The 17457-nt window shown below is 49.1% G+C and overlaps 1 protein-coding gene across 1 annotated transcript in view; it reads left to right on the top strand.

Moving 5' to 3' along the window:
- Window positions 1-16388, top strand: part of KIF26B (kinesin family member 26B) — a 579476-nt gene extending 563088 nt beyond the window's left edge. Inside the window, exons 13-15 of the mRNA XM_030812564.1 lie at window positions 4852-5054; window positions 5598-5748; window positions 9480-16388. Of these exons, the coding sequence (XP_030668424.1) occupies window positions 4852-5054; window positions 5598-5748; window positions 9480-9628 (503 nt within the window). The 3' untranslated portion in view covers window positions 9629-16388. The remainder of the gene's footprint in view (window positions 1-4851; window positions 5055-5597; window positions 5749-9479) is intronic.
- The last annotated feature ends 1069 nt before the right edge of the window (window positions 16389-17457 follow it).

Genomic DNA, 17457 nt, shown 5'->3' with positions numbered 1-17457 from the left:
CGCCTATCATCCACTATATGTTATGTCAATTCTATTTTCTTCCTCCAGTCCCTTACATTTCTCCCTCATCCTGGTGTGTTACCTCCTTGGATTCTTTCCCTTGCTTTCCTTTTCTCGGACTGGATGGGGAAGTCTGACAGTTAGATGAGCACCTTGGTCTGAATTAAATTCATTCCCACCACAGGGAGGCTCAGCACCAGAAAAGCCCTGGAGTGAGGGAGGGTCTGCCTGAAGAGAAGCCCCTCAGGGAAGCATGGAGCTTCTGGAATGCCCCAGGCCTTGGCCCGCCTGGACATGAGCAAGGCCTGTTCTGCACTTGACCCAGCCTGCTTGGCGCCCAGCACTGGGCTGGTGCAGGCTACTGTTGGATATTATTGGTTGGTTCATTGACGGGCTGGTTGCTTGATTGGCAGCATAGTCCTAAAAGTGTGCTCATACTTCTTTTCTGTGTATTTCTCGTATCTTGTCCTGCGGGTGCTAAGTGCTTTAAATGTTGAGTCTAGTCTGCTACTTTCTTTGTCATTCTAAGGATCAGAGCCTGTGCCTTTCTCTTGGTGCTGAGTCAACATTACTGACTGATGGGCCTGTCTTGTGAGTTGTGACTTGCACCTGTAGTGAACTGAGCTCCCAGGCTACCAGGTTCAGTTCCCAGGGTGCTGCACAAAAACTTGTGACTAATTGCTCCTCACCGAGGGCACCGTGGTTTGCTCTGCCAACCTCTCCTATTCATTTGGTTCTCAGGCACATCCTGGTTTTGTTTTAATAAATTCAAGCAGCACAGTGGTCGCTGGCTTAATGAAAACCAGAGGAAGGCAAGCCGCTTGCTGTCAGAGTTCAGAGTTCCAGAATGTTTCTAAGAGAACCAACCTAGAGCCAGTTGAGAATAGGTTCAGAATGAGAGCCTTTTTGAATACACAGTTGGGGAAAAAGGAGGAAAGTCATTGATTCTCTCAGACACCAAGGAAGCTCCTTAGAATAGAACCCCAAAGAGAGTAGGTGGTGCTGATGCTGTGAGGTGACACTGTGGCCCTAGGCGCAGGGTTCAGAATCTCAGAGAACATAGGAGGAAGCCCAGGCTCGGCATCAAGGAGAGCTTTGTGGCCCTGGAGAACCTGCCTCTTTCTCATCCCCAGCACGGGAGCACTTGCCTTTGCAGCTAAAACATGACAGCAGGCCATACAGCCAGCATCATTCTTCATCATGGAGCTGCCTCTTTCCTGGTCAACAAACTCACATGTATTGATTCACATTCTCTTTCTCTCTCTGCTCTGATATCTGCAGTTCCTTTCAACATTAGTGCTTCGCGCTTTTTTGACTCACTGTCTTCCTAGTGCCTACACTTTGAGTCAGAATGCAGACAGTGGGCGATGGAGCAGAAAGCTATGCTGGAGGGCTCTTGGGAACAGGAGTTTGGGCATGGGCAGAAGCATATTCCCCAGGGGGAGCTGAGAGGCCTCAGCACTCAGAACACCCATGTTTCCCGACACTTCACCTCAGCAGCAGCATCTGCAGACTCGTGTGGGGACTTCTGTCTGGACTCAGGGACGTTAAGAGTAGAAGGCCCAATGTCAGCTTCCCACATGGGCGGTCAGCGCCGCAGATGATACACGAAGATGGACTGTGATGGGTCAGCGACCCCTCTGACTGTACGCAGCTGTCGGCCAGGCCTGGAATGGGAGGGGCGAGGGGGTGGGTTCAGCCTCTGTTAGTGGGAGAGGTCCTGGTTTGAAGTTCACTGAAGTATCAGTGTTGACTTTCTCAGGTCAAATCTGGGCCATTTCATGCGGTAAATCTGTGTTGGCAGGTATCAGTCTAAGTGTTTTGAACATGCTGCATTTCTACATGCCTGGACCAAATGCCAGGCTGATGAGCAGGGAGGGGTTGAGAAGCAGAAGGGAGCCCGACCCACTGGCATCAGCAGGAGGCTGGCCCTGGCTGTGGCTCCCCGATCAGACAGGCGGCATCCAATGGGACACCACGTGACTCTCGCCAGGGTGGGGCTTCCCCTATACCTTTCTTAGAGCTGTTAGTGCCCTGACCCCACTCGCAGCCTGGAAGGAGGGGATCCCTGGCAGAGACCGGGCTTGGCAGAAAGCTGGGCATCTGCTTAAGAGGTGGAAATGCTGGAGCATGCAGAAAATCTAAGAACCCTTATTTATATGGGGCCCCAGACCAAGGCCCTCGGGTCAGTCTTTGCGCAGGGATGGCATAGCAGTACCATCGCTTCCTGTGCCCTTTCCAGTAATGTGAGGGCACTATCTCTGCCCCTGAACTTCCTTCAGGCCACTTCACTCCGTTTCCTCAGCCTGACCACATTACCCCTGCCCCAGTACTTGGCTTCCCTCGTCATCACCTAAGTGAGGCTCACATGTACATCTGAAGGGAGACAGGAGCAGGGAGAGGGAGCCTCAGCTGGAGGTGCAGGAACTGAATATCAGTCCATTCACGGGATTGATGTTCTGGTACCCACATTCAGAATTTTACAAAAATCCAAGACACTTGTTCATTCGTGTGCGGGAAAAAGGTATTCCTAACCCCCAAACCACACCTAACCTGACAGTGGACACTCACTTCACCTTGGGAGGGGTCAGTGTGGTGAGGAAGTTCAAGGTTGCTAGATGGCATGGAAAGGAGGCAATGGGAATTAGATACCTGCCAGGATATTTCTGTGAAGCTGTCGTAGCCCAGTGAAATGTCACTCTCCAGGTGTTTTTACTTTCTCTGCTGCCATCTCACACGGTGCCCTGGCACGGGTATTGGTAGGAGATGGAGGGCGGCTCTCGTCCAAGACATTTTCCCATCTGATCACATCCCATCTGTGGTCACCAGGCTCCAAGATGGCCCCCGTGGTCTCTGCCTCCTGGTATTCACACCCTTGTGTAGTCCCCTCCCATATTGACCAGAGTTGGTCTCTGTGTCGAGTGGGATAAGGCAGAGTGATTGTATGTCACTTTCAAAAGCAGGTTATAAAAGACACTGCAGCTTCTGTGCTGGGTGCCCCTCTTGCTTTCTTGGGTCATTCCCTCTGGGGGATGCCAGCTGCCATGTCATAAATAGTCCTGTGTAGGAGAGGCCTGCATGGCAATGAACTAAAGCCTCCTGCCATGATGACATGAGTGAGCTTAGAAACGGAAGTCTCAGCCTCAGTCAAGCCTTCAGATGAGTGCAGCCCTAGCTGACAGCTTGCCTGCGACTTGAGAGGCTCTGAGCCAGAAGCACCTGGCAAAAATTGCTCCCAGATTCCCAACCCACAGGGAGATGTGAGATAAATGTTTGCTGTTTTAGCCGCTGGGTTTAGGGTTCATTTGTTATGCAGCAGCCATTTGGAAGCTAGAGTTGAGGCACACAAAAGCCAAACAGTTTGCCAACAGTCAGCTAGCTTGATCAGACTGATTTAAAAAGAAAAACACCCCTCTGATCTGGTCACTTCCCAGGGTAAGTGTCTCAGACGCTAAGGAGACCGACATTTGCTTTATTCCCGTGGTCGATGTTGCTTAGTTTCGTTAGTTGGGGCCTGCACTTTGTTGGAAACTAAATGTGATGGTGTATGTGTATACACAAGTCAAGTCAACTCTGGGCTCTAAAAAGTGAGGTTTTGGCCGGGCACAGTGGCTCACGCCTGTAATCCCAACACTTTGGGAGGCTGAGGCAAGCTGATCACTTGAGATCAGGAGTTTGCGACCAGCCTGGCCAACATCGTGAAACCCCGTCTCTACTAAAAATACAAAAAATTAGCCGGGCGTGGTAGCGGGCGCCTGTAGTCCCAGCTACTTGGGAGGCTGGGGCAGCAGAATTGATTGAACCCAGCAGGCGGAGGCTGCAGTGACCTGAGATCACACCACTGCACTCCAGCCTGGGCGACAGAGTCAGACTCCCTCTCAAAATAAGTGAGGTTTAATATGAAGCAAAAGGAGCTCGGAGCCCAGAGTTCACTTCATAGAGAAAATTAACACAGCAGTGAGCGTTCCTTGTCGTCTCCCGGAGGAGACATGCTTCAACTGACATCCGTTCATCAAAGCTTCAGTCCCCTGTAACCATGCAAGTGTTTAGTCTCCATTCTGGGAGCCATGTGCTTCACTAATACCCAGGGTCTCTTCTGCTGAGAAAGAAAGAGAATAGACACTGGGAGAGAACTAGCAGTCCTTGTCACAATGTGTGAAGCATGTGAAATAGTACCAGGCACGTAACCAGTGCATGTTAGTGCTGCTGCTGCTGTTTTAAGCAAATAGTGTTTTCTGGAACTCCTGTAATGACATCAAACGCTAGGACCTTTTGACCTAACCATGCTGAGGATGCACCCTAGGCTGCAGTGTTTTACAGGTGGAAACTAGGAGGCAGTTCTAAAGATTCCTCAGGGAGTTTGCTGAGCTAAAGCCCAAGTGTTGGTTTAGGGGAGTAAAGGTGGAGGTGGGTGGTGGGAAGTGGGAGTGTTTAGCCCTACGTCAGGTCCTGGGGTGCTTGTCATGACCTCATCCGTTGCATCCACAAAATATTTAAAAGATTGAAATGCAGGCTGGGTGTAGTGGCTCACACCTGTAATTCCAGCACTTTGGGAGATTAAGGTGGGAGGATCACTTGAGGCCAGGAGTTTGAGACCAGCCTGGGCAATATAGCAAGATATCATCTCTCAAAAAAAAAATTTAATTAGCTGGGTGTGGTGGTGTGCACCTGTGGTCCCAACTACTTAGGAGGCTGAGACAGAATTGCTTGAGCCCAGGAATTCAAGGCTGCAGTGAGCTATGATCACACCACTGCACTCCAGCCTGGGCAACGAGCAAGACCCAGTCTCAAAAAAAAAAAAAAAGTTGAATTTCAGAAAGACTAACTCTTTGGGCTTATCCCCCTCCTCAGGTTCTCAGAGACGGAGGCTTATCCCAGCACTATCTCTGGACACCTCTTCCCCCGTGAGAAAACCCACCAACAGCACAGGCGTCCGCTGGGTGGACGGCCCCTTGCGGAACAGTCAGAGGGGTCTTGGGGAACCTTTTGAGATTAAAGTCTATGAAATTGATGACGTGGAGCGCCTGCAGCGGCGACGAGGGGGCGCCAGCAAGGTGAGGCAGCCTCCTCCCCACCCCCCGCCCACGTGCTGGCAGCTCCCCACCAAGCCCGAGCAGGCGCCAGGCAGGGCCCTGGGGAAGGCAACTCAGACCCAGGCTTCCCAGCGGGCTTCTGGCATGGGTGGTGGGAAGGGGGTTTCTGTCCCAGCAAAGGGCCTTTGGACAGAGGCCCTGGAGAGAGCCCCATGTTTCTCTTCCTGAAATGTTTGAAAGGCTTCAAAGCCAGGGGTGGGGGGCTGGTGATCTTGGGGGCTTTTCTGGCTCCTTGAGGCTCCCCGTCTTAACTAGCCTTTGTCCATCTTGAACACCTACCACCTGCTTTCTCAACTTGTCCAAGAATGGCCTGTCATAGTCCTACCTTGTGAGGTGTCTGAACTGACTGGTCTGTCAAGGCAGAAATTTGGCGGAGATCACCTATGTCCCTCCCACACGTCTCCATGCCCAGCCTGTTTTCCATCAACAATACTCACAAGTGCTCCTGTGGCATGGGCTGGGTGTGAGCAGAAGGGCCCTTTCTCCTCTCTGTCTGTGTGCTAGGAGGTCATGTGCTTCAACGCAAAGCTGAAAATTCTGGAACACCGCCAGCAGAGGATCGCCGAGGTCCGCGCCAAGTACGAGTGGCTGATGAAGGAGCTGGAGGCGACCAAACAGTATCTGATGCTGGATCCCAACAAGTGGCTCAGTGAATGTAAGGCCGGGGTTCCTTCCCACCCTTGTGACTAATGGGTTCACCCGCTCAACCAGGCTGGCGCGTAGCCCAGGGCGACAGCGACACAGGCTGCGTCTGCGTCCTCAGTCACAGGATGCCCATCAAATGGAGGAAGTTGCACCGAGCGAGCAGCCCTACTCCCCTGGAGATGGGCGGGAGGGGCCGGGACAGCAGAGGGGTGGTGAATATTGGGGATGGGCGGGAGGGGCCGGGACAGCAGAGGGGTGGTGAATATTGGGGATGGGCGGGAGGGGCCGGGACAGCAGAGGGGTGGTGAATATTGGGGATGGGGGAGGGCCGGGACAGCAGAGGGGTGGTGAATATTGGGGATGGGCGGGAGGGGCCGGGACAGCAGAGGGGTGGTGAATATTGGGGATGGGCGGGAGGGGCCGGGACAGCAGAGGGGTGGTGAATATTGGGGATGGGCGGGAGGGGCCGGGACAGCAGAGGGGTGGTGAATATTGGGGATGGAGGGAAGGGCCGGGACAGCAGAGGGGTGGTGAATATTGCTCTTGAAAGATTATTTCTACGTGTCTCAGTCCAAAGCACCTGAAAATGAGACTTTTCCCCCTGCATGTGGCAGATCACTCAGACATGAAGGCTGTATGACAAATCTGCTCCTAAGCCACAAAATCACACTGCATATCTAGCCTGAAATAGACAGGAATTTATAGAGCCCTTAATAGGGTAGAGTGTACAGTCCTCGAAAAGCCATGCAGAGAACCCAGAAAGCAAGGAAAACATTTTTGAGTGGAAAAAAAGAAAAAAAAAAAAAAGACGACAGCCACAGTGTTACTTCCATTTAATAGAAAGCCCAGGATGACCGTAACCATCTAATAACAATTCAGGACAGTTTTGCTCTCTTTGAAAGGTGGATTCAATTGTCTCTTATTTATTTGTTCCTGACCATTCTTCCATTTAGCACAAAATAAAACTTCAATCTGGTCCCAGCTATTACACTGCTATAGGAGCTAATGCTGGAAGACCCAGTCGTCTGTGGGGTAAAATACATTCCTGCCATTCGAGTTCCCTCTGCCTCCCCTTCCCATCCGGCCCTCAGCCTCTGGCAGGCCTCCTTTGTACCGCCCCTCTCCTGCACTGCCCCAACCCTCTTCCAGTCTTCCCTGGCCAGTGTGGGGGGCTGGGCCTGCAGGTGGAGGCTGGAAGCTTAGGTTTATGTTCCAAAGCAGCTGGTTGAAAAAATATTGGGGTGAAATGGTCCTGGGTGAAGGCACGGAAGAAAGTGGCAGGACTTGTCAGCCTCCCAGCTGTGCCTGCCACATGGAACTGCAGTCTCGCAGCAGCTGCCTCTCCACAGGGATAAGGTGATAACATTTCCCTAAGTACTCACTGGATTCTTGGGACAGTCTGTGGGGCATCCTATAATATGAAGTTGCAGCATTTGCAGCTGTGGCCACAGGCATACAGACCTGCTTTGACTTCTGGCTTTCTCACATACTAGCTGTGGGACCTCAGGTAAGACACTTAACTCTGCGCCTTGACTTCCTTAGCTGTAAAATGGGAAAAACAATGGTGACTACACCACGGGGCGGTTGTGAGGTATAAATCAGTTCCCGTTGGTCCTCTTGGTGCTTATTACACTGCTTGGCCCAGGATGAGAGCTCAGGATCTGGTAGTAATTATTACTATTATCCCGAAGTTCAACAACAGGAGACATTGCCTGGCCAGGTGCGGTGGCTCACGCCTGTAATCCCAGCACTTTGGGAGGCCAAGGTGGGCAGATCACTTGAGCCCAGGAGTTCAAGACCAGCCTTGACAACATGGTGTGAAACCCCATCTCTACCAAAAATACAAAAATTAGCCGGGCGTGGTGGCAGGCACCTGTAATCCCAGCTACTCAGGAGGCTGAGGTTGCAGTGAGCCAGAGATTGCGCCACTGCACTCCAGCCTGGGTGACGGAGCCAGACCCTGTCTCAAAAATAAAAATAAAAAACAGGAGACATTTCTTTCATGCCTGCTTGCATGATGCACTGAGTTGGATCTTCTGTTAGAAATGGGAGCAAAGACATGAACTTGTCCTGCGAGGGCGTTTCATCCAAGGCTCTAAGGGGCAGGGGCGAGGACGTTGGTTACTGTCTGCCCATGACATGCGCACGGGGTGCTGTGCTTATCCCTCCCCGCTACGGATACCCTTTTCCTTGTTTCAGGAATCCCTGGCCACTTAAAGATCCCAGAGGCCTCCTTTCAGTCAGTTGTCCTTCATTTTTGCTATTTTCATTAACATTTTATTTTCTAGAACTGTTTATGCCCAAGGCAGACTTGAAAATTATCTTCATCTTACAAAGTCATATTTTTTCCCAGGATGGGAACAAGCTGAAACATCAATACATACGTGTTTAGATGCTTCCAGGAAACAATTGCTTCCTTCTAGTCTTTGTACATGTCAAAAATCACTGTGTTTTTGATGCTGAGAAAGAAAATGAACAGAAAGCTACATGAAAGGGGAAATACAGATTGTTTCTTGAAGATGAATTGAAAACAGTAATGAAAAAAAGGATCAATGAGCTGCCTGCTGACTATTCCCTGGGGGCAAGAGGCAGGGGGACTGGCATGGAAAGATCCATTTTTAGTTCTATTTCTTCGTTCTGATGCCGCTTTTAAGGTTGTCCAGTAATGTAGTCTGATGTGGTCATAGAATGATGGCTCCTTTTGCTTTTTTGTTTTGGTTGTTAAATATTAAACTGGTATTCAGGGCCTTCGGTCTCCTTCCAGCTCTAGTCCTGGTTAACTGTGTCAGCCTCAGTGAGTCACGTCACTGTCTAGCTCCCAGGGACCTCATCTGCCGAAAGAAGATACTCTGCAGACAGCGTCCACTCTGATCCCCAGTGTTTCCATAGCACGGCATCGTTTTCAAATCAAGTTCATGTTCATTATCTCATTTGATTCCTCACAGAAACTCAAGGCAGGTGGGGCAGGCAGCATAGGCATTGCTATTCTCACATTCCTTTAAAGACACTGTGTCAGCAGAGGTGGAGGTCCCAGAGCTCGTCTCTTCAGAGCTCGTCTGGTGCCTGTGGTTCCAGGGCCATCCCACCACCGTGGGCTGCTGTCCATGCCTTTCCTCCTCATACTGGGAGCCTGCTGGACCCCTGGGGCCTGGGCCAGGCAGCCCATCCCTCTGCCCAGCCACCTCTGGACAAAGTAGGGGACGTGTTGCCAGAGGGGTTGATCCCAGATGCCTGCTCTTCAGGCCTTGAGGGATACAGCCTTTTCACTCTGTGCAGGCCTGAGCATCAGGAAAGGCATCTGGGTTATAATCCAGAAACATCCTTTCATATAAGGAGGCAGAGGTGTAAATGTCACTCAACTGAGACCCCCAAAAGGGAGGGACTCTCCCCACCTCAGCTTGAAGTATTTACTTGACAGTGAATAGTGTGGCAGAGTCTCTCAAATCCTGGGATCCCTCCTGGATCCTCCATGGCTGGAGGTGGGGGAGCTAGAATGTCACCTTATTGGTCAGTAGAATCTCACAAAAACGTTAAGGATCTAAACCTGGTAAAGAGTGTTCCGTTCCACCCAAAAGAGGCCGAGAATCAGGCAGGAGGGAACCCTGCGGTGGCCTGAGGCAGGCGAATTAGACCTTTAGACCAAGGGCTAGATGTGGGGGTGGCAGCTCCAAGCTGAGCCGTGGGGAGATGCTTCTCACCCTGTTTGCTCTGCGTCGCCATCAAGCTCTTCCTCTCTTGCAGTTGACTTGGAGCAGGTTTGGGAGCTGGATTCCCTGGAGTACCTGGAGGCACTGGAGTGTGTGACGGAGCGCCTGGAGAGCCGTGTCAACTTCTGCAAGGCCCATCTCATGATGATCACCTGCTTCGACGTCACCTCCAGGCGCCGGTAGATGAGCCAGACCCTTGTCCTGGCGGTCCCCTGCTCCCCAGGACTTCAGAGATGTTGCACGCCCCTCGGCCCTCTGTGCTGGGGCATCAAAGACAATGAATGAGGATGAAGGTTGGTGGCAAGTCTGGAGCGAGCGTTGAGCGGAAGGCGAGTTTTCTTTTGTTTTCTGTAGGAAAGGTGCAAACGCCAAACAAACACTGTGGAAGGAGAAAAGGATGGGAAGCCCGAGGGGTGTCCAAGCTCTGCGAGACTGAAAAAGCACTTTGAGGAACCTTAAAGACCTTGTTTGTACATAAGAACTGCTAGCAAAAGAGACCTCACTCTTCTCTTGCTTTCGTGAGAAAGGAGGGGGGTGGACGTAGGATTGCTGTGGAAAGCGAACACAAAACAACAACAAAAAGACCCAGAATGACTGATTAAGTGCCTTGCAAATCTTTAGTATTACCCAAACATTTATGTTCATACTTTCTTGTGTACAGATGGTGCTAGTCAAGATGAAAACAACAAAACAAACAAGAAAAACATTTTGGAAACGTATTCACAGCTCGTTTTCTCTTGGTGTTTTATCCTATTTCTGACTTGCTGTTTCTAAGTAAGTTGTGTTTGTAGAGCTATTTCCTAATCAGTATTGCTTATGAATAAATGTTACCTGTCTTTTATGGTTATTCTGGTGAGGCCACTCAAACAGAGAGACTTCCTCGGCGCGAGCCAGTGTGTGTGTTTCCAAAGTAGGTTTGGAGCAGCAGGTGACCTCGATGCCACATCCCAACAAGCAGCGTGGTCAGGGCAGACCCAGAAGGTTGATTGATTGGTTGTGGGGCAGGTGCTTTAGAGAACAGGCGAGGAGACGGACCCTGCAGCACGGGGGAGGAGGAGTCCTTTGCGACCTGGGCCCTCCCTGCTCCTGGGTGGTGGGCTGTGTGTTCTGTAGACAGTTTGCCCCCCTCAAGTCCTCCACACATGTGGTTCCTTGACCTACAAATCTACAGTTTGCAATGCCCTCAAAATTCATATTCATTTTTATTCCAAAGACTTGAAGGAAAGCTGGAACCAATTCACCAGACCCATATTTCTTTAGTATTTTCTAGTGTTGTGGATTGATTGATTAAAGTGGGTTTTTCCCCAGCTCAGAGACCTTCTCAGTCTTGTTCAGAGACTTCAACTGTATTGGATTAGAACAAGGATTCTTCAGACTGTGCATCTTGTCTGTTGTCCAGAGTACAAAGATTTCAGCTCTCCTATGTCCCAAAGCCTCTATGCCAAGAAGGGACAGGCTTGTCCTCTCAGTCTTTGCTCCTACCCAAAGGCAGAGAGAGCTTCCCCTCCATAATTCACACAACCCTGGATAGGCAGGACAGAGTTGAAGACTATGGATGTCTAGGTCTTGGCTCCCAGCAACTCAGGACCTCCACTTCAGATGTTCCTTCCTATAACAATTCCCTTAGGAATTATTCTACCCATTTTAGTGACAGAAACCTGGGGTACAGAGTGGTCAAGGGATTTCCCTGATAAACGCTGTGGTGCTGATAGTGCAGCCCAGAATCCAAGAGTCCCTGCAGCCTTCACATCAAGATGGTACTTAGGCATGTGCAGAGTACACTTCCCTTTTGCCTTCAAATGCAGCGTATCTTCATGAGCCTATTTCCAAGCTAGGCTGTCTTTATTAACCAACAACTCAGCCCCAGCCACTCCCCAAGGGGGGAAAAACACTACCTTTCTTGTCAGTGTACCTCTGGACACTGCAGCCCACACAGCTGGCTGAACTCGGCAAATGGGAACCAAAGTCTTGTGAGCTTCACATGACCTGATCCTTTGTTATCAGAACAGGGTTCAGGTGGCCCTGTTGGCTCATGTGCTTTGGAAGCCAGCTCCCTGGGTCACGAGTCTGGCTTTGCACTTTCCATAAGAGTCTGCTTCTATGCAAAGGTGCAAACAGGAGACCTTCCCAAATCTGCTGGCTGAACAGGCTAAACTACGGTGAGAGGCTGCTTTGGAATGGCTCAGTCTCTCTTCTATGCATCTCCCAAGTCTGACAGGTTTGTTGCCCTGGGAAGCAGGACCTCCCTGAGCTCCTTAACCTTGACCCCATTCTGCAAGACAGTCGTGTGCTCTGGGCTCGCCTCTGGCCTCACAGCACTTGTGTAAGTGGGCTTGCTTAACAGCAATATCCTTGGAAGCTTCTGGACCCAAAGGGAAGCCAATCCTTCGAGTTTGCCATTGGGCTGCTGGTTGCTGGTTTCAAACATATAGTTCATGAAAAGTCTTTAATTGGAGATTTTCAAAGGTGAATAGTCTGTTTTTGTTGGAAACAAACTCATCCAATGAATCATCGGTGAGTTTGGCTTTCACCCCTGCCACATCCTCCCCCAAGGTTCCTTCCATGCTGCACCACCTTCCTTTAGCCAGTGACAGAGCCTGGTGCCCTTCCTGGACTGAAACTGCTGGAATCCTTCCGAGGGGAGTGGCATTCGGCTTGCCTCCTGCCTAGATCTGCTTTTATCCATTTGTAGCAACTTTATGCTATAACAAAAGGTTGAATGAAACCAAGAGTTCTCTTGGCAAGTCAGACTGGCTTCCCAAGACGCCAATCACAGAACACATGCCAATCACAGAACACATGCCAATCACAGAACACATGCCAATCACAGAACACCTCGCAGGATCCCGCAGGCCATGGTGAAGGAGAATGCTTTATGTTGATGTTGTCCATTCTCTATTCTCTTTGCTTTTTTTTTGACCTAAATAAGCTGCAAACATGTTAATTTACCAATATTGATAAACCACATGAAGAAATCAGGCATTTTACGTTATGATGTGCTTGTTCCTGTCTCTGCCTATAAATTGACTGTATTGATGATGAAGGAAGGAGTTCTGGCTGACCATTCTGAAGCAGTCCTAGTCATGGAAGGATGCCTTACCCAGTGGCCAGACATGATAGTTCCAGGTCTCCCCTTGGTTTTGGTGATAGAGAACCCGAGGAGGCAAGGGGGATGTCAAAGAACCCATTTCTATTTCATTACCCACAAGTGAAAGGACTAGAAAAAAATATTTGAAATTAACATTTAGATGCACAGGTCTTAATTCCTTGTCTGAAACCTGTCCCCCTCACCCCCTGCTCCAAATATATGAGGTGGAAGCATTAGCAGCAGAGCAAAACTAAGATCTAAAAACGGGCAATGGTGCTATTGTTTCCCTGGGAGTCACTCCACATCGCACTGCATGGTGGTGCTGCCTGCTGCGAGGGAGCGAGAGTTTGCTTTATCATGGGCTTTCAGTTCCCACCTGCGAACTGCAAACTTTGATCTTGTTGTCCTTGAATTCCCCTCTACATCATGAGGAAGCTGTCTCTCTCATCTCTTCTGGATTTGAAATCAGAACACTCTGCCTGTTGTTTATTCGCCAGTTGCCATTCTTAACATGGGGGAGCATTAAGATGCAAATGCAGAGATGTGTCCCGTCTTGACAAAGGTGGGAATCCCTGAGCCTGAGCTGGAGAAGGGGCTTCTCGCATGAGAAGCTGGGGTAAAAAGCCAGGCATCGCAGCATGGGGAATTCGGCAGGCAGGAATCTGGCCTGGTTTGTCATAAACTAGCCTTCAACTTGAAGTCTATTATATTCTTATAAGGCGGTAGTGACTTCAGTCCAGCCGCATCTACCATCCAGGGTGGCCGTTCAAAAAGTCTTATACGCACCTACAAGTCTCACGCTTGCTGTTCAGATTTCTGATAAAATCTCAGAGTTCTGTTTGTATTGACCAAAAATGCGGTTGTGCCCACTTGGGCGTGTATCTCATGTCCTTGTAAACCAGCCACCTTCTTTGGATAGAAGGCAAGGCTGACAAGTCTGCAGATTTGTTCAATGCAAACACAGCCATCTATATCATTGGCCACTGCTGATTATATTGAGTGTTTTTAGGTTTTTTAGGTTTCTTATTCCAAAAAGGATTTTAGACTGTAAAATGACTAAAGATGAGTTAATTTGCAAACTAAAAACGGAAGGAGTCCTGCCTGTACTCATTGTTCTTTCCTGCTGGACTAGTAACCCATTCTTGGAGCACACACAGAGTCCCTCACTTCTAAAGACAATACGTCTTAAACCCTGAAAACTTGCCAGTGAGAAAGAGGTTGAAAGTCCTGTTTGCTATTAGTTGAGGCTAAGCCGTCTGCTGCCACTGTCCCTGGGGCCTCCATGCTGCCGCCGGGGTGTGTGACCCAGCTGTCCCCCCATGAAGGACACTGTTCAGTGCCACCACACAGGAGTCTGGGCAGGGAGGAAAGACACACAGCCCACTTTTCTCTGCACCAAATGAAACAAAGCTGGATGTTCAGTGTCACTGATGCAAGTAAATGGGTCTCAAATTTTGGCGGGGGCAGGTGGTACACTTAGTGTTTCTTTGGATTCTGATATATCTTTTTCCACCTCCAGAAAGTATCTGTCAACATCGGTGGGTAACAGCTTATAAAGTGCATCACTTAGCAATCTTCCTGACAAAGTGACACATTTTAAAATTACAACCTGTTCATTATTTCCATCATAATGCAAGCATAATTCTAATCCAGGAGAAGATACTGTCTTTTAAGCTCACCTTCTCAAAAAATTTTTTTCTGAAAATTCCTAGAAACTAATTTATCCCTCCCTAAACAAACACATTCTGCTTTTGGGTGGCCCTACCCAGAACCTGCAGCAATGTCATGACACTGGACACAGTGGGGCTTGGGGCAGCATCAAGCCTTCATTGCATACCAGCCTTATTCTCTAAGCATAGTTGTTCCCAAGGTCCACACGGGTGGAGGCGAGTACTGAAATACCACACTCACACATCTATTCCATGCATACATAGAAATTACCTTCAACACGAAAAAAGATTCCTTCTTTCATTCCCTATCCTGCTAACAGCCCACATTGTCATATTTGATTTATGAAGAAGTTCTAATTTATTTGTGAACTCAGGATGTTGTTTTACAGCATTGCTCGTGTTCTCTCATTTACTTATTATGCATCACGGTTGGAAATGCATCCACGTGCCGTGCATCAAGGTGGAGATTTGCTGGATCTGTCTGTGGCTATTTTTTTCCATGTTTTTCTCACTCAAGCAAAGTCTGTTAGTGGAAACATGGGCCAGGGGATGAGGGGAGGACAGATAAATCAAGAGAATAGGGATTAGGGTCCAATCCTCAGTGCACAGGGCTTAGTTCAAAATCTAAGCTGTTTCTGTAGTAAGTGGCCAAATGGGAAAGATCCCTTCATTTTGAATTTGATGAGGATGGGCTTGGAAATCCACGCCCACCGGCTTGCATGGAAGAGGATCCAGCCTCTTCCTACTGGCTCAACATTAAATTTCTGAGGAAAGTGCTGACAGTATCGGTTCCCTACATTTCCCTAAGACTCCCATCCAACCCCTAGTGCTACTGAAGAGGGTTTGGGAAGGCAACCGGAGTTCCTTAGCTTGGATATATATAGTAACTGTTTTTTCCTCTGGAAAAACCAAAGTACTTTAGTGAGTCTTACAACCTTAAGGCATTTTGTCCCCTCACTGGGTCCCGAGGGGCTAGGCCTTGAGCTAGGAGCAAGGACACTGGGCCGCCAGGCCTGGTTCTGTTACTAGCTATGCAACCTTGGGCAAGCCTCTTCGCTTTGCTGGGCCTCAGGTTCCCGAGTGGAAGACTGGGGGTCAGAACAGCTGCCCTTCTGGGAAAGCATCAAGAGAAAGTGGTGTAAGTGACGGGAACTGCTTTGAAGAAATTAAAGGTCTGTCTAGGAGCTGGGGGTAATCATTTACAGATGAAGAAACTGAAGTCTAGTCATTGATTGGCCCGAGTTCACAGAGTGGTTTTATAGCAAAATGGGGACTTGAGTCCAGCTTATTGGATTCTTCCCATTAGATCATATTGCACCAGGTATGTGTAGACATGAACAGATATCATTCCTCTAAGGTGTGTGTACATACATGGATGTGTGTGTACAGGAGGTACCTGACATGGTGAAAAGGCCATAGGACAGAAAACCTGAGTTCTAATTCCAGCTTTGCCAGTTGTCCTGTCCGGGATATATTACCTAACTCCCCCAGAACTCAGTTTTCTAACATGTAAAATGAAGACATTGTGCTCGAAGATCTTTGTGGTTCCTTCGAGCTCTGGATCTCTAATTCCATGATTAGTAATGTATGTATGTATATATAAATACGCTTATCTGTAGAAATGGGCCCATTTGAAAAGTGGAGACAAGGCCTGCCCAAGTGCATTTATTGTGCCAGAAACAGCGAATTCCTAACTAAGTTCATAAAATCTTGTTTTACAATATAATGTTATTGTCTGAAATCCACTGTTTAACCAGATGGAAGACTGGTGCCATTTAAAACGTTATTAGTTCACAAGTGTTTGCTGTTAAAATCCTTTAATAAAACTCATTTGTTAAAGTCAGAAATTCAACTCTTCTGTACTTGGGCAGGTCCCAGCAACCCTTGGCAGGCTGGTTTTGTGTATGGGCCTTTGCAAGCTACATAAACGTTAGGTGTTGGCTTGATGATGATAAATATGAGCAGGCTCCCTGGAGAACAGTCCAGAAAAAAAGAGTTATAGTTCTCACAAACTGGTGACATGAATCCATTAAGCTGTGTGGCATTTTCCAGTGTAAAGACATTGTTTGCTGGCTACGATCTCTGACTTTTTGTGGCATATGAGGTGTAAAATGTTGTCAAAAAAGAATCTGGTGTTTAAAAAAAAATCAAACTATGGTGGCATTAAATGTTCACTTTTATTCTACCCAGAGTTGTGAATTCCTCTATCCAGTTTCTCCTTCTGTACCTCGGGGGAAAGCAATTCAAGAGCTGGGGGGTGGGGGTGCTTCTCACGGCAGCAACACCTTGGCTCAAGTCTAGCCCCCAGGCCTCTCAGGACCTCATGAGATGAGGCCTGTCTAGTCGCCCCGTGGAGCTGGCCCCCAACAAGTGCAGCAGCTCAGCCAGGAGTGAGTAGAGGTGTCAGCTAAGTCCCAGAGTCCCTAGACCTGTTCTGCACGTCTGAGAGTCAGACGCTGGGAAAAGTGTGGAGAAGCTTGTGTTGATAATGGGGTATTTTTCGTCGCCCTCCCTCAGTCCAGTGTTTCTGGAGCTCACACAAAATAAGGGAATTTGCAGTCACTGTAGATTGCTTGGGCTTGGATGCATGGGCCTCTGTTACTCTGCTGCTTGGTCTCAGCTGTAGCTGGGCACATGCAGGCAAGAAAGCAAAAACAGATCAGAACTAGAAAAAGGTCTCTCAGGGTAGCCCCTTCCCTTGAGGACAGTCTCCCTCCACTGCAGACATTTCCCTCTGAACAGCAATGAGGGACTTTCCTAGATGCTGGTGCCACATTTGTCCAATCAACTGAGTGCTCCACAGCCCCAAGAGATACGGCAGGGTGGCCACTCAAAGCAAATACATACTCTTCACTCCTGGCAAGATCCCTCTCTGAGTCCCTGCCTCCTACTGCGCCACGCTTGCCTGGACATGCACACCTCCCAGGCCTCTGCTTTTCTTCTCCCCAAATCCTAGACATGACCTTCTTGGGCTCCCTTTGGGTCAACCGAGCAGAAGCCGTAAGGGTTTTCTAAACATAATTCCTTCAACTAGAAGAGAAGGTGGAGGTGGTGCCAAACTGATCGTTCCCTTGGGGAGGAGGTGATGGAAAGGCAGCGTCTATTATACAATTGTTTCTAATGCCCTCACTCCTCCCAACTAAAGACTTTCTCAGTGCTGTGCTGGCCTGTCATAGCCTACAATACATCTTGTCCCAGTTCACATCAGGCCGCTCGTCTCTGGGAAGGATATGTATTGTGTGGTCATCAGAAGT

This window comes from Nomascus leucogenys, chromosome 5 (genome assembly GCF_006542625.1).
Source record: "Nomascus leucogenys isolate Asia chromosome 5, Asia_NLE_v1, whole genome shotgun sequence".
Taxonomy (NCBI): domain Eukaryota; kingdom Metazoa; phylum Chordata; class Mammalia; order Primates; family Hylobatidae; genus Nomascus; species Nomascus leucogenys.
This window is presented reverse-complemented; position numbering and strand designations above follow the sequence as displayed.